This window comes from Callionymus lyra, chromosome 10 (genome assembly GCF_982586985.1).
Source record: "Callionymus lyra chromosome 10, fCalLyr1.hap1.1, whole genome shotgun sequence".
In the NCBI taxonomy this organism is placed as follows: Eukaryota; Metazoa; Chordata; class Actinopteri; order Syngnathiformes; family Callionymidae; genus Callionymus; species Callionymus lyra.
The window spans coordinates 24,300,884-24,321,653 of record NC_141827.1 but is presented as its reverse complement, the minus strand read 5'-3'; the positions used below and the strand labels follow the sequence as shown (position 1 = coordinate 24,321,653).

Sequence of the window (20,770 nt, the reverse complement as noted above, 5' to 3'; positions counted from 1 at the left end):
AAATTGGCAGACTGGTGTGTGTGTGTGGTTGGCTGCAGGGTTTGGGAGACCTCGCTCACCCCCCCTCTCTCTCTCTCTCTTACTCACTGTGTGTGCGTGTGCGTGTGTGTGTGTGTGTGTGGGCGGAGACTACTTCGCTGTTTTCAGCACCACACGATGATCAGTCCGAAGATGATGATACAAGATACTTTCGGGAAATCCGGCATTGCCGAGTCATGCAGTTTGTAGGAGGGATTCCTAATAATTTATAACACCGACCCCACCAGGGAGATTAACCTGTAAATCACAGGCTTTTGCCCTCTGGCTCAGCTCTTTTTTGTTCTTCACGGTCGCCTGATCTACACTGTCAAAAGTTTAACAGAAGAGTACATAGAAAGACATGATATTACTAACATTTGTGTTGTTTGGTAAACAAGATTTTCTTTATTTATACACTACCATTCAAAAGTTTGGGGTCACTTAGAAATTTCCTTATTTTTGAAGGAAAAGCACTGTTTTTTTAAACAGTGCTTTAAACTAATCTAAGTTTAAACTAATCTATACATTGCTAATGTGGTAAATGACTATTCTAGCTGCAAATGTCTGTTTTTTGGTGCAATATCTACATAGGTGTATAGAGGCCCATTTCCAGCAACTATCACTCCAGTGTTCTAATGGTACAATGTGTTTGCTCATTGGGTCAGAAGGCTAATGGATGATTAGAAAACCCTTGTGCAATTATGTTAGCACAGCTGAAAACAGTTTAGCTGGTTAGAGAAGCTATAAAACTATATAATTATATATACCATTCTATAAATAAATAGAATCTTATAACGTAGTTTCTGATAAGTAAATAAGAAGAAAAGAAAATGAGAATTTAAGGTTGATGGAAATATAGAAAATAAGCATTACACCGTTTTTAATTCACAAAATGGTACAATTTAATTAAGAATCTGGCAATTTAACAAGGTAATTCTAATGGATATTTAACTTTTCATTTAGAATTGTGTCATTTTTTTGGTTGGAAGCCTAAATTTCTAATTAGCCCACAGGATTATAATTTGATGTATTTTCTTTTGATGCAGTGTGGCTGATGTAGCAGTGTGAACCCCCTGACACGCTCAAAAATGCCAATACTCTTGCACAAACAATGCAAATCATAATCTGAAACTTAAATTGCCAGGGCTGTCAACACAAAATGAGATTTTTCGTGGAGGCAGTACAGAATGAAAGAATGAAATAAGATAACACATCAAATAAGCAATAGGAAAACTAAGCTTCAAGGCAGCCACGTCTGCGAAACATTATTGAATTTTGAATTGTGTGTTTAAATTACACATTATTAAAAATAAGGAATAACTGACTGTTCTAGCATGCATTGCAGTACTGACCTACTCTTTGTTTGTTGTTTTTTCTTCTCTGTCATGCAAAGGGCATCTTAAATGTTATAATATTGTAATATATAGTAATATAATGTAGTAATATAATAATATCTTTTTCTTGGTTTTATTATTTTTTCAATTAAAATCCCACAATACTGCAAGCATCTCATCTGGTCCTTGATCTGCCCAAGATTCATTGACACTGTTATTAATAATGACTGTAAATCATTTAAACAGTCGGCACAGACTACTCTTCATCAGGCCAGTAAAGTATGTTTTGTTGCTTTGACACAAAATCCATACTTGTAATACAGATTAAAAACATGCTTATACAGCAAGTGTAGTCAGGAAAACACTGTTGACTTTTGTATTTGAACATGATTCCTCATGGAGTGAAATAAATAAATATTCAGGTAATGCTTGATTCTCTGAGACTCCTGTGTTGGTCTCAGTGTTGTCTTGAACTTTTAAGCATCTATTTTATTGGGTATTGTTTTGATTGTTTAAACGCTTTGTGACCTGGTCTAGAAAAGCGCTCTACAAATATAAATTACTTACTTACTTATAACATTAAGTGGAGGATCAAATTTAATTTTAAATCGATAAATGATGTTACACTTCTCATGATGGTTTCAATGAATGTAGTGTTTCATTCATAATCCACGCAGGTTCTTCTGGATTACGTCATAAAACTCACAGTTCCTATAATTTGACTTTTAGCGTCACCGTGTGGCCAATATTTATTAGCGAAGCATGAAACATTTTAATATAATATCTTGCAAATAATAAAATCAAATGGGTTTAATTTTGTAGTCTATGTTTTTTCATTGAACTGTTGTATTATTTACACAGAAAAAAAAGAGTAAATAAAATATTTCTTAAACCCATCACTGACGTAAGGACGCGCCACGCTCTTGTTGTTCGTTTTGATCACCGCTATGTGCCGTTTCAACGTGTCCAATAGGTTTTCCCAACCTCTCCGCCCACCCGCCTACCCACGTCGAGTAAAACAAACGCGTACCCTGTCATCAGCGACAGCTAGCCTCTGCCGGCTGAGACCTCGGCTCTACCCATCCACATAGATTTGTTGTTCCCGTAAAGAAAGCGGATTATTGTCAACTTCTACCTGTCGCAGGGATACTTGTTTATTTAATTGTTGTTTCCCCCATCACTTACCTTAAGAAATGGCGGACCCCAAATACGCAAATCTACCAGGAATTGTAAGTAGCTAGCTTTAGCTAGGAGACATGTTAGCTAGGATGCTAGTGTGCTAATGTTAACAGCTAACTAACCTCGTCTCGAAATGTTGGAATCGATCACATCAATAAAATATGTCTCCGTTGTTAGTCCTCACTTCTTTTTTTAAACATACAGATACAAGTGTGCACGCAGTAATGTGTAAGCATTTTAAGTTTGCCAGGGCGTTGGCCATGCTAACGTGCTATAAATAATAACTACAGATGTTTATTTTCCTGTTTCCAAAGGCTTTTAACGAGCCAGACGTCTATGAGACAGGAGACCTGCCGGAAGATGACCAGGCTCAGTTTGAGTCGGTGAGTTTGGAATCCATGCCATTTTTTTTAAAATTAGGATGTATATCGTATTGACAAAGCAAACTATTGTAAAAGTTGCTCTGCTTAAGTGAATTTAAACAGACGTTGTATCCTTGTAGTAGTTGAAGTAAACCAGACAATTTGTAATCAAAATAATAATTCTAGTCTAATAAATAAATGGTATAAAATGGTGAGAAAATTGTGTCAAACTGAGAATCAAAAGTATTACAACATATAAGATTTTGAATTAGCGGGACTGAAAAGAAGAAATTAGAAGACAAGATTGTCGGGCCAAACATCTTAAAACCTCAGGCACTGGTATGTTGGAAATGACCAAGTATTATTTTATTCATAACAATGTACTTGGTATATTTTGCGTACTGGCATAGTTAACTACGAAGATGAATTAAGTGTTTTGTATCAGAGAAGAGACTGGATGCCATTTCAGTTTTGTTTCTTTATAATAAGATCATTATTTAATGCTTAAATTATATATAAGGTATTGAGTATGTAATCTGTAATATCACATTGTTTCCCTAAATTCTCTTATGTTTATTGAATATGTTTAACGGTCTTCTAACATTTGAAATTACACCAACACTATAGCTTCACAGCAGTCCTCAGTGATGGGACTAAGAAATAAAAATCATGTGGCTCTCATGTGAACAAGCGTCTATGTCTCCACAGTTGGATGACTGTTTTTAAAAATGGAAAACACATCGGCGCTGCTAACTTAACAGCAGCATGAAAAGCTAATTGGCATTTTTCCTTCCATGTTTCCACATTTGTACCCTATGCTTTGACTCGACTCGGACCCTAGTTTGTACAAGTAAGATTGGTTTAATATCCCTCTGCGTTAACTAAATATCATGCTTTTTATATGCATGTTTTTTCTATAATGACATCAAGTTTCCTCTCTCTATTGATTGGGTCTAATAACATAAAAATGAGAGTACATTCATTTTTGATTTGTTTTGAAGTGAAAATTATTGATTTATTTTACTCTTGCTTGTGTTCATTTGAACCTTTGGAGTGCTTTCCTTGAGGGTGGCCTCACCTGCTTATCTGAGTGAATGAGACATTCTGCCTGAATAAATACTAATACTCAAATTCTTCGGACTAATCAATTTTTTGATTTTTGTATCTGTATTTATTATAATAATGCTTCTTATTTCTACATGTGTTGAAGGTACAGTTTATAAAAAAAAAGGTGTCGTGTAACAATAAGATTTATTTTTGAATGATCACATGTTGATCACTTTTGCTAAAAGTCCCCTTCATATACAATATATTCAAACATGACAACATTTTGTTACCATGCTAAGAATTGAACTGGCACTGCAAAATGCATCGCTTCACTTCTAGTACTTTGAATCAGCTGGTTTTGGGATTATTTGTGATTATTTGTGATAATAAAAACTTTCGTGAAATGTACACAAAATGCTGTTGGGCCAGTCATGCTCTCCATCAGAGCATGTGTTCCTCTCGCATTTTTCGCTACAACCAAGTAAGTTGTTGGTGTCTCTGGAACATCTGACCTTCCTTTATTCTGGAGGTTAGGAAAGAAGCAGACATCTAATGATGTCTGAACACAGTTGCCTCAGGGGGGGTTCAGAAGCTTCTCTCTGAACACTGTGCTCTTTCTTATCTCTTCCCCATCCTGGCCGAGTGTCCCTGCTGTGTGCATGGCATGTGATAACCACATTAATCTGTGTTGTCTCTCTCTCCCCTTTTTATCTCCCTGTGCTCTTTCGTTACTTTCTCTAACTCTTTGGAAACCCAAGGAGCTGGTAAGAGCCCGACTAACCCCTCGCCCTGACCCTTGTGTCATTGTGTGTGTCTGTGATAATCATTGTGTTTCAATCCCATAGACGAGTCACATTTTATTAATATTGTGATTGAATGGCAAAATTGTGTACTGATCAAAGATGAATTTGGTAAAATAATGGGTTTCTCATTTACATAAATTGTATTGAGTGATCATAAACACCTTTCACAGTTTTGAAGATGCAGCTCAGTCATGTGAGCTTGTTTGCTGTCTCAATTTCTCGTTGTATCTCGCTTGCTGATATTGATTATCAGGATTCATATTCTGTAATTTGCTATGATCAAATTTTAATTATAATGATGGGTTTATTATCAGAGGGTGTCAAATGTGCCACATACACTAATCAGGCTCCCATAATATTATGACCACCTGACTAATATTGTGCCATACAGTTGCAACATTATGTCCAGCAAACTAAACTAGATGCAATCTTCTTTTTGACAGCTATAGTATTTGTACATGGGAGATGCAGCTGATCTTCCTAAAATGCTTTATTTGCTGCTTCTAACACCCAAGCTTTGAAAACAGACTCTACCACATGTGTCCCTCCTTTAACAGGTGCAACCTTCACCAGATAGTTTCACTTTAACTCTGTGGTCCTAATGTTATAACTGATCGGTGTTTATCCAAAAATATGTTTTTGGCTACACATTTTCTGACTATTTTTCATATTGAAAGCCTTATTCTGACTCTTATTTCTTGATTGACAGGAGGAGTTGTGCAGCGACAGTGTGGAGAGGATTGTGGTCAACCCCAACGCTGCCTACGACAAGTTCAAAGACAAGCATATCAACACCAAGGGACTGGGTTAGCATCCTACTATTTAAAATGATATTTCTTTCTAAATTGAGTTTTGATTTGTATACAAGGTTGGTGTTTCATTTCCTTTCTTTAATACTAGAAACTAGAGATGGGTTGATGAGGCCTCATGAAACAGTATCTTCATTTTGAAAGACCACTAGATGTCGCTCTGTTTTATAATCTTTGTCTCTGCTCTACTAATTCAACGGAAACTGGCATCATTTTCGAACTTGGAGCATTTTTCAAAATGAAGACACTAAATCATGTTACCTAATCAGCTGTTTTAAGCCTCATCAACCCATCACTGTTAGTCACTAAGGTTTGAGATATTTTCACTGAAGACGGTCTCATCTTTTAATATGAAATGGATATTGTTTTTTTGTAATTGTCACATTAATAATCATTTGTCTCCTTTTGTTGCCAAAGACTTCTCAGACAGAATCAGTAAAAGCAGACGTGTTGGCTACGAGTCTGGCGAGTTTGAAATAGTACGTTTGTTTCCATCTTTGATTTTTTATTACATTGCTGTCTGAATGTTGTCCTAAATGCTGTCGTTAATGTGAAGCTGGGCGAGGGCTGTGGAGTGAAAGAAACCCCGCAGCAGAAGTATCAGCGCTTGGTCAATGAAATCCAGGAACTGTGCCAGGAGGTGGAAACCATCCAGGTAAGCAGTGACCCAAACCTGCTAATACACGGTCACCTGGCTCCCATCCGAAAAATCCCAGACAGAAGAGGCTTGTGCAGTTGTTGCAATAACACTTCAGGTGCAGCTATTTAAGATATGATGGAGATTTAAATCTTTTTGACAAAAGTATATTTGTGTCAGTATATTTTAAGTCATGTTTAAATTGGAAGTCAACAGTTATCAAGATCATTATCAATGTAAGAGTCGTCAGGAAGCGGATCAAAGTCAAACACTAGGATCTTATCAAAGACACAGCAGGTCCTGATAAAACGACATCCACAGTTTGCAGTCAAGCTCGGCCTTAAGTTCAGCAAACAATCATTTCCTTCGATCATTTACTGCAGAAATTAACATCACACTACTTTAGATTGAGATGACACAGTTCTAGGGGTAGTTTCCCGTCGGTTTTAAATATAGTCATAAACCAAAGTCACTCTTTTATCAACTCACTTCGTAGAGTTAATTGTCTCATTTTTTCCAGACTGCTACAAAGGAGAGTAATGCTGAAGAGCGTCTGACCCCTGTTGTACTGGCACAGCAGGCGGGTCAACTCAAACAGCAGCTGGTTTCTGCACATCTTGATTCACTTCTGGGACCTCAGGCTCACATCAATCTTGCTGACCCAGATGGAGCTCTGGCCAGGTGAGTCGGGACTGGACGAAGATGAAACGAGTGTATTAGTAGCAGTAGTACTGGCAGCTGAAACGATGTAACCTGTCACAGAGCTGGGATTTTAATGTAAAGATGAGGACATGTCATAAAGTCAACGTGAGCGAGGAGTGTGTAGGGAAATGTATTCCCCAACCCAGACCTCCTGTAGAGAAAGCATACGCTCTCTATGACCTTCAGTTAGATGAAGCACAGAAGTCTTGAACAGTGAGACCAAAGAGAGGTTCTTCCAGATCTGAGATCGGGTTTGTTCACAGAAATATTCGGTGACCCTTCCTGTCCTTTCCACAGGCGTCTGCTCACGCAGCTGGAAGCGGCCAAAAGCAGCCGTGGCGGCGCAGCAGGCGACGGCAAGCAGGCAACAACAACCAAGGGCCCAGATGGAGTTGTGCTTTATGAGCTGCACAGCAGACCAGAGCAGGAGAAATTCAGCGAGGCTGCCAAGGTAAAGTAGAGAGTGAGGACGGAGTTTATCAGTCAACTGACTGTGTGCTCTAAAGATCATGGTCATTTTCTTTTATATGGAAATGTTGAGAACTAAAGAAGTGTTTTTAAAAAATGAAGAGATGACTTTAATAGCCAAAGCTCTAGTCCAGAATAGTTTTTAAGGTAAAAGAAAACATGCTCAATTCCTCTGTGAAAGATTTCTTGAACTGGCATTTAATCATTTAAAGTTGGCAGAAGTGTTGGCTACAAAGTGTTGATTCTCAGTTTCTGCTCCTCCAGATGGCAGATTTGGAGAAACGTCTCGCTGAGCTGGAGACGGCTGTTGGCCCAGGATCAGACAAGCAGGTCGACTCTTGTTTCCGTCTTCCTGCTTTGTTTTACAGATTTTATTTTCTCGTGTAAAAATAAGTCCTGATTGATGTCACATCCTGTCTGCCTCTTGTGCTTCTTTTGTTGACATTGTAGGGACCTCTGAGTGCCGGCGTTCAGGGATCCAGCTTGATGGTGAGGAGTCAACAACTTTTCTTCAGAAGCATTTTTTAGACATTCAGTTTGAGTGATGATCCGCCAGAGAAGTGGGTCACACTTCAAACATGACATCAGCTCCTGCCAGTCTGCTGGCTGCTAGCAAGAACACAACTTGTCGTCGTTCCAACCGATCCATTACTCATGTCTGCTCTCCTTTGTTTCAGGACACTCTAGAACTCCTGCAGGCGAGAGTCAGCGCCCTGGACTCTGCCACTCTGGACCAGGTGGAGGCACGGCTGCAGGTACGTCGAACGCAGACTCTCATGTCAGTGTTGGCTGTTGATCTGCAGTCCACTCATCAACTCTGTGCTTCTCATTCAGAGTGTGTTGGGCAAGATCAACGAAATCGCCAAACACAAATCGGCGATCGAGGATGCCGAGACACAAAACAAGGTATTGAAGCGCTGCAGCACACAATAGACCAGGGCAAGGAATTACTATACCTTTCTCATGGGTCACATTAAATGTTTTCACTGTTGTGAGGGGCCGCTGAGAAAACAAAAAGAGAAATACAGGAACACGAACTTATACAGATGTAACTGGGTATAATTAATTGGCTATTATTTCTTTGTGTATTGTATTTGCTTTTAAGATGTTTAATTGAAATCATATTATAAACTCAGACAATATAAAAGCACTCAATATTTTTAATTAGAGTAGGGAATACTCACACAAAGCACAAATGAAAAGGAAAAAACTGAGTCCTAAGTAACTAATTAGAATTATAATGTATACTAAAGTGCAAATTAAAACGGTTTGAGTTTGACACGCCTGATATAGAAGGTTCTTGATCAATAACAAACGGGCCCAAAATCTTTAACCATTTGTTATTTAAGGTTAAGGGTGACAAATGTGTTTTCTGGTATCCATTGTGTTGTCTCCGGGTCAAGGTGAACGACATCCCTGGCTTCCATAAATACATATGAAGTGGTGGAGGTCGTTTACCCAAAGACAACAGAAGGGATACCACAAACACATTTGTTTTCGGGCCGTGGGTCACCTTGACTCTGATATGACAGAAGATTTAAACAATCTCATTAGCGAAAAAAAAAAAAATGTTCCGGATTATTAAGGGCACCTGACTCTAGGCATCGGGTTTTCATTGTTATAAATAACCAGTAGTCGCATCAGGATTCAATCAAGCGACTTTGTTAATAAGTGCATTAACTTTATAAATGGATCACAAAATCCAAACTGATAAATTACAATATATCATTTTGTATGAAAGTAGAGGTAGTTAAAGACGACTGAGAAACAAAACTAATAAGAATGAGACAGAAGAAAAAGGCAGAATGACTGACCAGTGTTTGTGCTTTTTTTTAATCTGCACTTTTTTTGTTCAAGTTTGTGTGATTTATTATTGACTAATGAATATAAATGTTTTCAGTAGGGTTTTTTTCAAATATTTGCATTGGATATTTACAAGGCTTCAATGAATATATTATGTTTGTTTACAACTGTAATTAAAGTAACTAAATATTTTTTATTTTAATTTATGCTTAATTTTCCTTTAACCTAAATGCCTTTATAATTTTATCTTAACAATCACAAATGAATACATTTTACTAGGAAGTTAATTATTTATTGTATTAAAGGGAAAAAAGGATGAAAAGAGGACATAAATAATTGTATATTTAATCACAATCGCAATATTGAGGAAAAAATAATCGCGAATTTTATCACTTTCAATAATCAGATTTACTGTCATAAAGACATTTCCTCCCAACATGCAACTGACACTAAATCCCTTATTTCGCTTCGTCTTATTTCCTTACGTCATATCTTCCCCTGCCAGGTGTCGCAGCTCTACGACGTGGTGGAGAAGTGGGAAGCCATGTCCACTTCCGTCCCTCAGGTGGTGCAGAGGCTGGTCGCTGTCAAGGAGCTGCACGAACAAGGTAACACACTCCTTTAGAAAAACATGTCTGACAACGTTGTTGTTGTTGTTGTACTCTTCTCTTCTAAATGAGTGTGTGGTAGTACTTGTTTTCACCAAGAAAAGGTGTCGGAGAACAATGTTCCTATTGTTCTCACATGCTTTCATTCATGACGGAACCTTGAATCCACACCCGTGGGAGTTCAAGGAGATTATAGAATCTAGAGTGGGGGGGGTAGGTTGAAGCCCAAATAATGTATTGCATGGAGCTGAAGCGCATAAAGCAATAACGGTTGTTTTTTATAGCAGCGTTTAGGCAAGTACGAGTGGATGTTGAAATAACGGCGCAAGTACAAAGAGAAAATGGGATCACATGGATGATCAGATGAGATTATTCTTCTTCCAGGGAGCAGAATGGGATGTTTAAACTGTGATAGATTGAATCTAAATGGTGCAACGCTGCTAAAAATGCCCCGAGGAGGAAGGGCTTCATCATCGACTCAAAGATTTGTGTGAAAGGAACCAAAAAAAAAATAATCTAATGGATTGTGCAGCTTATTCACTGCAGAGACATGATGAGGTCATTTATCATCGTATTGATTGGTCACAGTCGCTTCCACAACAACCAGCTTAAACCTCTCGTTCATCAGCAGAGATGAAATCTGATCTCGTGCTCCGAGGGGCACAAACAATGAAATATTTAATCACTCCTAACATTTACCAAGTACTCATCATCGATCGTGTCATGTGTCTCACAGCCATGCAGTTTGGACAGTTGTTGACTCACCTGGACACGACTCAGCAGATGATCAACAACTCTATGAAGGACAACAACACTCTGCTCACACAGGTATCTGCTCATAGATCCCTTCTTATGCCAGTTAATGCACTTTGTTTCACCCCTGCATTAAAAATGATTTTCCTGTGGTCTGGACTTGAACCACGACGGTACGATCGATGCCATCGTTTCAAGAAAAATAATAGGTTTTTACCCTGATCTTGTTATTAATGCATATTGAATAAGACTTGCTTTCTTTGCAGAAGCAAATGCAAAAACATCAATAAATTAAAAAAAATAAAACATATACAGTAGTGTGCAAAAGTTTTAGGCAGGTCTGAAAAATACTGTAAACTAAGAATGCTTTCAGAAATATAAATAATTGTTTATTTTTATCAAATAACAAAATGCAAAGTGAGTGAACAAAAGATAAATCTAAATCAAATCAATATTTGTTGTTACTACACTTTGCCTTCAAACCAGCATAAATTCTTAAAGGTACATTTACACAAAGTCAGGGGTTTTGTAAGATTCTAGTGTATGATCAACCAATGATACCAAAGAGAGGCTAATGATCATCAATTTCACAAGTAGGTCGAAACACAGTCATGAAGTGAAAAAGATACAGTTGTGTAGGAGCTTAAAACTGGGTGAGGAACCAACTCTGCTATAAGCTGAGGTTGTGGAAGACAGTTTCATGTCACAGGTCACACACCATGACTGAGCACAGCAACAAGACACAAGGTAGTTCTACTGCATCAGCAAGTGCTCATGGGAAATGTGGTCTCACGTCGGGCTAAACACTACCACTTTAGTCCACTGACGTCGTTGCTCTTACAATCGCATAGAGCTGTTTTAAGAGCTGTTGTATTATTATTAATTTAATATATTAGTTTTATTATTAACTTTTCTCATTTCTCTGTCAGGTCCAGCAGACAATGAAGGAGAACTTGGTGGCCATCGAGGATAACTTTGCTTCACTAGATGAGAGGATGAAGAAACTGTCGAAATAATCCGCTCGCTCGTAGATAATGGACAAAAAAACCAACACAGTCGGAGGTCGCGACTTCTCCGACCGTCCTGCTTTCATCCTCCACCTCTGCCTTCTCTTCAAAGTGGAATGTTAATTTTCAGAATGACTTAACAAAGAAGAGCAAATCTTTTCCTCCACTTCTCCTCTTCGATCAACTCTACGACGCCACTAGTCCCCTTTATGCTTGTTGAGTTTCCCCACCAACGCTCCTCCTCTCCCTACCCACTGTAAATGTCATCACTCGTGTTTGAAGGAATGATTAAAGTAGCAAGAAAGAGTCACGGGAGGAAGCTTGTAAATACGCTCGCCTACTGTTTGGTTTCTACACGCCTCAGTCGTCACTATTATTATTATTAAGACTGAGACACAAATCTGCTTCATCGACGTGTTCAACTGTGGATCAATAAAACACAAATACTCAAATGATGTCTGGTGTATGTTACTAATAATATTATTTTATTATGTTTAATGGTGAAGCTACATAAAGAATGGTCTTATTTTTTAAGCTCAGCAGGTGGTGCTGTAAGTTTTAAAATGATGCAATAGAGAAGCTATTTAAAACTAAATATAGAAAAAGTGCCATATAGGGGGGGGCTTTGAAAACAAGATGTTGCTTCATGAAGCTTCGTCATCGCCTCACTTGTATTGTCATTTCCTTCAAGTGGATGCCATCGTCTCCCTCCCCTTCACATATATACAGAAGCTCTTGACTCGATACAGCTGGCTTGTCCAGTTCCCACTGAAATCCATGTAGAGAAAGGGTTGTTTAATTGAATGCCTTCAGGGGGACACATTGTTTTAAGGGGGTCCGATTTGAACAACAAGAATCCTTATGTGAGGGGGGGAGAAAAACAAACAAACATGGAATAAATAAGAATATAAAAACAGGGTCCTTATCCCATTTTATAAAAAAATAATTGTATATATTTAATTTATTTGAAGATTCATAATTCAAATGATTGTGTGCACTTTATTTAAAAATAATGATTCAAACAGAAATAACGAATAATTACATCACATTTATATATTAACAAAAATTTAACAAAATGTTAACAGTGGCTTCCGGTGAGCAGACGAACATTTCTACATGACTTTCATGCTGAACACTAGAAGCTGTTGTGCTGCTCTCTCACCACTAGATGGCAGCAGTGTATCTCGCTAGAGTTCTCCTCAGCCCGGACTGTCTCAGGTGAGCGAGGAAGAGAAGCGCGTGAGCGATGACTCACGGTGACTCAGCCAGTGACAGCTGATAAAAACCTACAAGTCAACAAGATTAGAATCTTTAACTTTTGAGATGGATTTTACCAGCTATACTCGAGGTTTGAAATATTGCCTCGACTTTGACCTCTGACCTTCAGAGAATTCCCCTCCGGGGCTAATATAGAAGCTCCAGTACACGTGTTGCCAACTGTATATCGTGTTTTACTGCGTGTGTGGATCTATTTGTGTACATGTACAGTAACTCGGTCAACGCTGCCCCAGCCCTTTGACTAGAGTCAGATCTTTGATCTGAACAATGTATAACCCGGTCAACACTTGACTAATGTGGTTCAACTGTTAATGTATTACTGGTTAAACTAGTGTTTAGATGGTGGGAAATAAAACGTGAATCATACAGTAATAGCACAACTTTTGGTTTTCAATGATTTCACTCTGAGATATACAAATATGTCAGGTGGTCATAATGAAAATCAAAATGGTCAAAAGGAGATCCTGTTTTTTGTGTGAATGCTGGGAAGCGTTCATTGTGTGAATGCTGGGAAGCAATTGAGATCCTGTTTTCTTCTGACCTAAACTTTGTGCCGCTTCTCCTCCCACAAATTTGATCTGATTTGATATGTTCAAACTTTTATCAATTCAGCTGGTTTACGAAAGGGCTTTGTTCTTATTTTATTTTATCTCGTCCACTCTTTCTTTTATTCCTCTTTTCTATCCCATTCATTTCAATGGGGAACATCTTCAAATCACGTTTCAACTCCTTCCACTTTGACCTACTACTTATACTTCTACTACTAATTCCATTAGTACTTACACTACTACTTCTACTACTGCTACTACTTCTACTTTTTCTACTATTTCTACTTTTACTACTGATTCTACTTTGGGGGCGTCATAGCTCAGATGGTAGAGTGGTTGCCTGCATTCCAAAAGCTTGCAGGTTCAATCCCAGCTCCAGACAAGCTTGTGTCGTTGTGTCCCTGAGCAAGACACTTCACCCTGATTGCTCCTGAGGGCAGATTCAGCGCCATGTGGTGCAGCCTACTCCCATCAGTATGTGTGAATGGCTGTCAAAGCGCTTTGTGACCCTGGTCTAGAAAGGCGCTATATAAATAGAGATTATTATTATTATTATTATACTACCACATTTAATTTTCTACTACTAATTCCACTTCTTCTACTTTAACTACTAAATCCACAACTACTTCTACTTCTAATACTACTACAAATTCCACTACTACTTTTATTTTTCTACTATTTCTACTTTTACTACTTATTCCACTTCTTCTACCTTAACCACTTTAACTACTAATACTACTACTTCTTCTACTTTTACTACTAATTCTACTGCCACATTTACTTTTCTACTACTTTTAATTTTACTACTAATTCCACTTCTTCTACTTTAACTACTACTTCCACAACTGCTTCTACTACTAATACTACTACTAATTCCACTACTACTTCCACAGCACAGCAGGGTCAGCATTCACACTGCATTTTCTTCTGGAAATGCATTTTACTAGTTACTTCTTAGCTTACAGTGGATGCAGGAAAAACAAAAAGCTGGACTCGCAGTGGAACAAGTGATGTGTGTCGGGGGTCAAATGCAGTCCTTGACCTGAGTCCACCCAGATGATCACGTATGTCAATATGTAGATTTTATTCATTAATAAGAATATTTTAGATATAATATAATAATATAAGAATACGTTTCCTTTACTATCTCAACTTTATCAAGGAAAAATTGGATTTTGTCCTACTTTATTTCTAAATAAAACAACTTCTAAAATATTTTTTCACATCTATGTCACCATGGATCTAAGAAAATACCAGCGAACATGTCTGTCGTCGTCACTCACCTTCTGACAACGTTGACGTGCTCGGCCGGCACTCAGAGCTGGATCTAGTATTCTTGAAAACAACTGTTGCCATTTTATTTTTCTTTAAGGCCAAAGTGAAGACGAGAGAGCGGTGGAGTCAGAGCCCGGAGTGTGTTCGGCCTGTTCAGACAGAAGTTTTAAACTTTAATGCTCCGCACGTCGCTCATGTTTCTCTTGACGTTCATCAGTTTGTGACAGCAGCAAAAAAACATGTTCGTTCAGGAGGCGAAGACTCAACCTGTCCTGTTTTTTTGGGGGGAATCCACAAGAAGAGGTAGAGCAGAGTGGAGGGAGGTCCAGAGAATCGTTTGACAGACAGGTTTGCGATTGAATACTTTGATACCCATGTGACTAGAACCTGGTGATATGACACTTGTCACCTTACAGGGGTAATATTGTGTACAAAGATATATTGCGATACTTGAGTAACAAGGATATATTTGTAGTATTGTCGAGTACTTGACGCTGGTGTTAGAGAATGAACAGACCACATGACTCTTGATGAAGTCGTAACTGCTTTCATTTTTTTTTAAACCAAAATACCTGTATGTCCAAAATCAGCTTTAAAGGGTGCTAGAGTCCCTGTATCCTCTCGTCCTCAGTCATCTACCAGAATCTCGCAGGATATCATTGTCCTTTCAGCTGCGAACGACGTAATGACTGCTGCCAATTAAAGCAGACCTGGGCAAAATGCGGCCCGGGGGCCACATGCGGCCCTTTGACTTTATTTATGCGGCCCTAGTAATGTCAAAGTATGATCATGTATAAATGGTTTTAATGCATTAACAAATGTATTTTGTATTTATTATTCAATTACATTTTCACATAACACACCTCTTTTTTGTGTGTATTTTTTTTGTGTGTATATTAATCCCTCAAAACATTTTTTTTAAGTTAATTGAAGAAATGTTTTGAAAATACAAGAATAAAATTGCAGTTTATTTAGCTTAATAAAAGTCACGGCCTAATGACGCATGTGTTTTTTTTAGGGATTTTTCCGTCTTTCTTTTTGCTTGACGGCCCCTAACAACATTCACAGAATTGAATGTGGCCCTTGAAGAATTTGAATTGCCCACATCTGGTCTAGAGGTTAAATTGCCAAAGAAAAATGTAACTTGTGTTTATTTATTTTCAAAATCAAAATCAAATCAAAAACATATTATGACATCTCCGAGTGAGAGCTTCTAATTCCATGATCATTCCTGGAAAAACTTCAAAACGTATCTAATGACTCCTCCAGTATAAGGTGCATCAGTGATGTCACTTCCTTTTTCTTTTTAACTTCTAGCAAAATCATATAAAGTATCTTGGTTTGAGCTATTACGGCCCATATGTGTTGATATTTGTCATAAACTCAGGACTCGTCATTTTTGTGCCGTTTTACTAAAGCCTAAAGTATTTATTGATGTTATCGTCTAATTTAATATGATTTTATTTATGGATGATATTGAATTGCTCTCAAAAAGGAGATGTACCTTCAGATCCTTGCTCAGGAAGACTTGAATCTTCTCTCTGGCTGAGGAAACGTCCCTGAAATCCAAAAGTTTTTGACAAAACTAATGAAGTGTTTTCGTTATTTTCGTCTGGATCCATTTGCTGCGTTTGATCTCAGATTAAGAGTCGGGGATCGTGGCAGAGATCAGTGTTTGTGCGGCGCTGTCGTGAGGCAAACTCTCCCTGGGAGGGGAGGAGGGGGGAGACAGACGGGTGAGGTTAAGAGAGAGGCTTTAGTGAGAAACCTTTAGAAAGTGACGTTTAATCTGCTCATCTGAAAGTGGAGTTAATTTGATTATTCTGAGTAATTAATTCAAGATTCTTATCGACTTCCTGTTTTGTTTAATCTGCCGTGAACGAGTGAGACTTCAGAGCAGCGAGATGATTGACAGACAGTCGGAGTTGTTGTTTTTTTTTAAAAACATTGTTTTGAAAGTCAAGAGAAATATAGAAATGACGGATTTAGTGCAACATTGATTTTAAATTGCTGACACTGTCACCAGCTGAATCTCCCGGAGCAAAAATTCCGACAGCTGGTGTGTGTGTGTGTGTGTGTGTGTGAGTGTGTGTCGAAGGGGAAAGTGGGCGTGGAGCTCTGACCAAGGGCAAAGGACAACAGACTATGAGTGTCAATTAAACAAGCTAACAAGCTGCTTTTCTTTTCCCCCTGTTTATATATTAAAAACACTTTTTTACTAACATTTGTGTCTATGTTGTTCATTCAGTTTGACAATATACATTAAAATCTATTTAACAATCACGTATGCTGAGAATATCACTGAATATAACTGATGTTATTTAGGAAAAAAAATACATTTTTGTATTGTTTACTTGTGATACAAATTTAATAATTCACAAATTAAAATGAAATCATTTTGATTCAACTTAAAATTGTTTTGTTTCATATCTTTAATAGATATTAACATCAATTTAAACAGCAGTTATTAGATATTTTCTATCATTCTCCAATTATACATTTGGTGACGTGGAATTAAAATAAACACTGTTTTATTAAAAAAATTCAAGAAATCTAAAATAAATGTCAAAATGATATATTAAATAAAATAAAAAAACACTTTAATCGAAATACGACGAGAATTTACATAAAATATCGTATTTAAATGAAAGATATTTTTGATAAAAAGTATTTGACGTTTGTTGAGGCTGTAAACACGTGATTTGATCGAACTATGGAATTCAATTTACTTACTTAATTTAATCAACAAACATCTACATTTTAATCAACTTAAAAACATCTTCTCTACAACTTATTCAAGTGGAAGAAGCGTCTACTTTCATTTTTATAACCGTTTTCATTCTCTCGACGATTGTTTATCAGGGTGGCGCGTGCGCGTCGGCGAGTGAGCGCGCGTGTGGCGTTCACGGTACATAGTTGAATACACGTTGTTTTTCTAAAAATAAGAAACTATAAGAGCAGGTTCGGGCGAAAAATGTCAAATTAACTTTTTTATTTGGAATAAATAAAACAAAGTGTAGGTGTCTAGAGATAAAAATAAAATTAAATAAAAAAAACGTTTAAATTAAAATAAAAAAGCAGCTCGTTTGTAAACATTGTTGGCGAGAATAAAAAGCGCACAGACGGCGGAAAGTAAACAAGGGTGAGGAGGGTGAGGAGGGTGAGGAGGGTGAGGAGGAAGGGAGAGTGAAAGTATCCTGAACTACTCAGCAACAGCCACTCAAGCGGTGACGCGTTCACGGCGCCTCCTGCAGCTCTGACTCGGGTCCTAGAGACAGTAAAGAGGATTTCTATTCGCTCCCCGCCGTTGTTGCTATGGGGCTGTGGACGCGCAGACGTGCCCGCATGTGTGCTCGGGATCCGGGCAGGAATCGCACCGCGGTGTGTGTGTGGAATCACCCACTGACACTTTTGTTGTTGTTTTTAATGTTGTCCTTTTGTGTTGTTGTTGCTGCTGAGCGCGCTTTGACTACGTCATCCTGTGAACTCAACCACCTCGCACTCTCTTCAGACTCATTTTTAATCTACTTTATGTTTATTTTTATACACAAAGTTGACTTATTGGAAGTTGGTGTGTAAGAATAACTGCTTCACACTTGTTTTTCTTGCCGTTTAATACATGGTGGAGTCACTTCAGCAAATTGTTTGTTGCATTAATCGATATTGTTGTTGTTGTTTAAGACACAATGATTTGAGAAATATTAACTTATAGATACATTACATTTCTTACTTACGACTTTTGTAAGTTAATTAACGGCATTATTTATAATATGAATGAACAATTTGTTTTGATAAAAAAAGATCCAAATCGGAATCAGAAACTTTTATTCCCAGGATTTGTAAACAGAACATAGGATATTTTTTTTGTGGTGTCAGCACAGAATAAAACATTGAAACACAACCAAACACAAAGGCATGTGGTGCCAACATACTTGTTTATATATTGAATGTGTTGTTTTGTATATTGTTAATTGTGGGTTGAAAAATAATATAATAAAATGAACCAGAATAATGTTTGTTTGAATTCTTTATGTTACGATGCTAAATCAATTATATTCACTCACCACATCTTTGTATGTATAATGAACTACAAAGTGATTCATAGATGAAAAACAAAACAAGTGAAAGCGACGGAGGATTCCATTCAAATAAAGGAGGTGCAGGTCGGAAGCAGACAAAAGAAAGACGTATACGGTTATGAAACAGAAGAAGTGTCACGATGCGACGAGAGTAGCAGAAGGATTGAATACAAAGACAAAGTCGAACATACACAACATTTAATTTATTAAAATAAATCTAAATTAGTATACTTATGAAAAGCCAATTTCATTGTTTTGCCACGTCTTATCAAGGTGTGCTTCGACACATTAAAATGTATCGTAATATAAGTGAACATCAGCTAACTTTGTAGTACTTTGTAATTGACAACATTCAAATACATCAAATTAAATGTTTTTTTTTAATTGTTCATTTAAATGATCTTTACTAAAAAAAACAACAACATTGTATTGTCAACAAACTATGCTTTAAAGTTTTCTCTAAAGTCATTTGATGTTAATAAGCTTTAAACAACATTTAGATTCTTTATTTAGAAACCTTTATATTCAATATGAAAATGTAAACCACAAACTTACGACACCGAGACAGTGTGTGAGAGAAACTCTCTGAGATACAAGAGATCGTACTGCAGGAAACACGTGCTCACTAACACGGGTGAATGTTTCTTACCAGTTGGTTACACTTTTATAACATGGTCACATATTAAAGTGCATTCTCAACTCATCCTTTTATAAACTGGTGATACTTAAAAAACAAATGTTTATTATTTTGGTCATTATTTATTTATTTACATCAGAAATTACATTTTATGGTTTTCATTAAGAAAAAAAAAACCCACTAAAGACATTTCCTAAAATCTTTAGTATAATCTTTGTTCATTATTACCAAAACTAATCTTTATTGTTATCGTCATTATTATTTATATCCGTGGTCCCCAATCCCAGGTCCGGGGACTGAGACCGGTCAGTAAGTCATTTGTTACTGTTCGCACAGAAAGATTTATTCAAAGTAAAAATAAAATACACCTTAATTCTTTTTTTCATCTGAAGGTCGGTCCTTAAAAATACAATGCTGAATAAATGTTGGGGACCCCCATTGTGAAACTATCTTATACACTTCCTGCCCAACATGACCTCACATACGACAAAGACACCATTATAACATCAAGAATAATAACACTGTACAATATGACTGCTTCAAAAGTTTGTGTCGTGACTTACGAAAGACTGATGTTTTTCTGTCTCTTAAATGTGTCATATGTTAAAAAAAAAAACTATATAAATAATAAAAAAAATTGTTGAAAAATGTGACTGGTTGTAAACACAATTTACATTTTTTTTATACAATTAATGCTTGAATAATAAACGTATATAAACCACTTTTTTTTTCTTTGTAATAACTACACAATATTCTAAAATCAAAAATAGAAATAACGTCCTTAAAAATCAACTTCATTATTAAAAAAAAAAAAAGGTATTTTGGGTGGGACTAAATGGAGATAAGTCAGCACCGAGAGTTGTAAGGGTCTGGTGGGGAGGAGGACGCGAGATTTGGGGTCACACCCTGCAAAGCGAGCGCGAATTCTTGTCTGGTGGGAAAAAGCTGTCATACAAGAAAAAAAAAGGGTAGAAAATGGAATAATATTTGATAAGTGACGTTTATTTTGTCGTAAAGTTTAGTTTTCCTACAGACTTATTTTTAAAATAAATAAAAATTCCCAATTGGATAATTGATTCTATTCAATTAAAGCCGTTTTTTTTTTTTTTTAAAAAAAGAAGCGCAATAAAAATATCTTATCCGGAAATTAATTCATCCTTTGTTTCGACCGGAAACAAACAGTTCTTCGACATTGAATAACCGTGCATATATGTATATTTTTAGATTTTTGTTCGAGCCAACACGGTTTAATAAAACATGTTCTGATTCTGCTGGTGTTATCCCCAGCTAGAAATTGGTTGCCAAGCATTGCATCATTCCTTTCATGTGACTCCCATACGCCCCAAATTCGTCCTGGCCGTCTTACGACTGCATCACTGCTGCCTCTCGCACAAACTATACACGCCGTCAAGGCACGTCCGAC

The 20,770-nt window shown here is 37.1% G+C and overlaps 1 protein-coding gene across 1 annotated transcript; it reads left to right on the top strand.

Moving 5' to 3' along the window:
- Positions 1-2,405: 2,405 nt before the first annotated feature.
- On the top strand, positions 2,406-11,982 carry dctn2 (dynactin 2 (p50)). Its single transcript, XM_087801862.1, has 14 exons — positions 2,406-2,581; positions 2,846-2,914; positions 5,453-5,549; positions 5,970-6,031; positions 6,109-6,207; positions 6,710-6,870; positions 7,189-7,342; positions 7,624-7,689; positions 7,810-7,848; positions 8,037-8,114; positions 8,194-8,265; positions 9,668-9,770; positions 10,507-10,598; positions 11,453-11,982. The coding sequence occupies exons 1-14, from the start codon at positions 2,546-2,548 to the stop codon at positions 11,537-11,539; spliced, it is 1,215 nt and encodes a 404-aa protein (XP_087657988.1). The 5' UTR covers positions 2,406-2,545; the 3' UTR covers positions 11,540-11,982.
- Positions 11,983-20,770: the final 8,788 nt, after the last annotated feature.

What these genes read in the sequence shown, in the direction of transcription:
- dctn2 (XM_087801862.1), top strand. Translation starts at nt 2,546, where the DNA reads ATGGCGGACCCCAAATACGCAAATCTACCAGGAATT. An exon ending in TTCAGGGATCCAGCTTGATG is followed by an intron (nt 7,849 to 8,036) that starts GTGAGGAGTCAA and finishes CCTTTGTTTCAG; the next exon opens with GACACTCTAGAACTCCTGCA. An exon ending in ACAACACTCTGCTCACACAG is followed by an intron (nt 10,599 to 11,452) that starts GTATCTGCTCAT and finishes TTTCTCTGTCAG; the next exon opens with GTCCAGCAGACAATGAAGGA.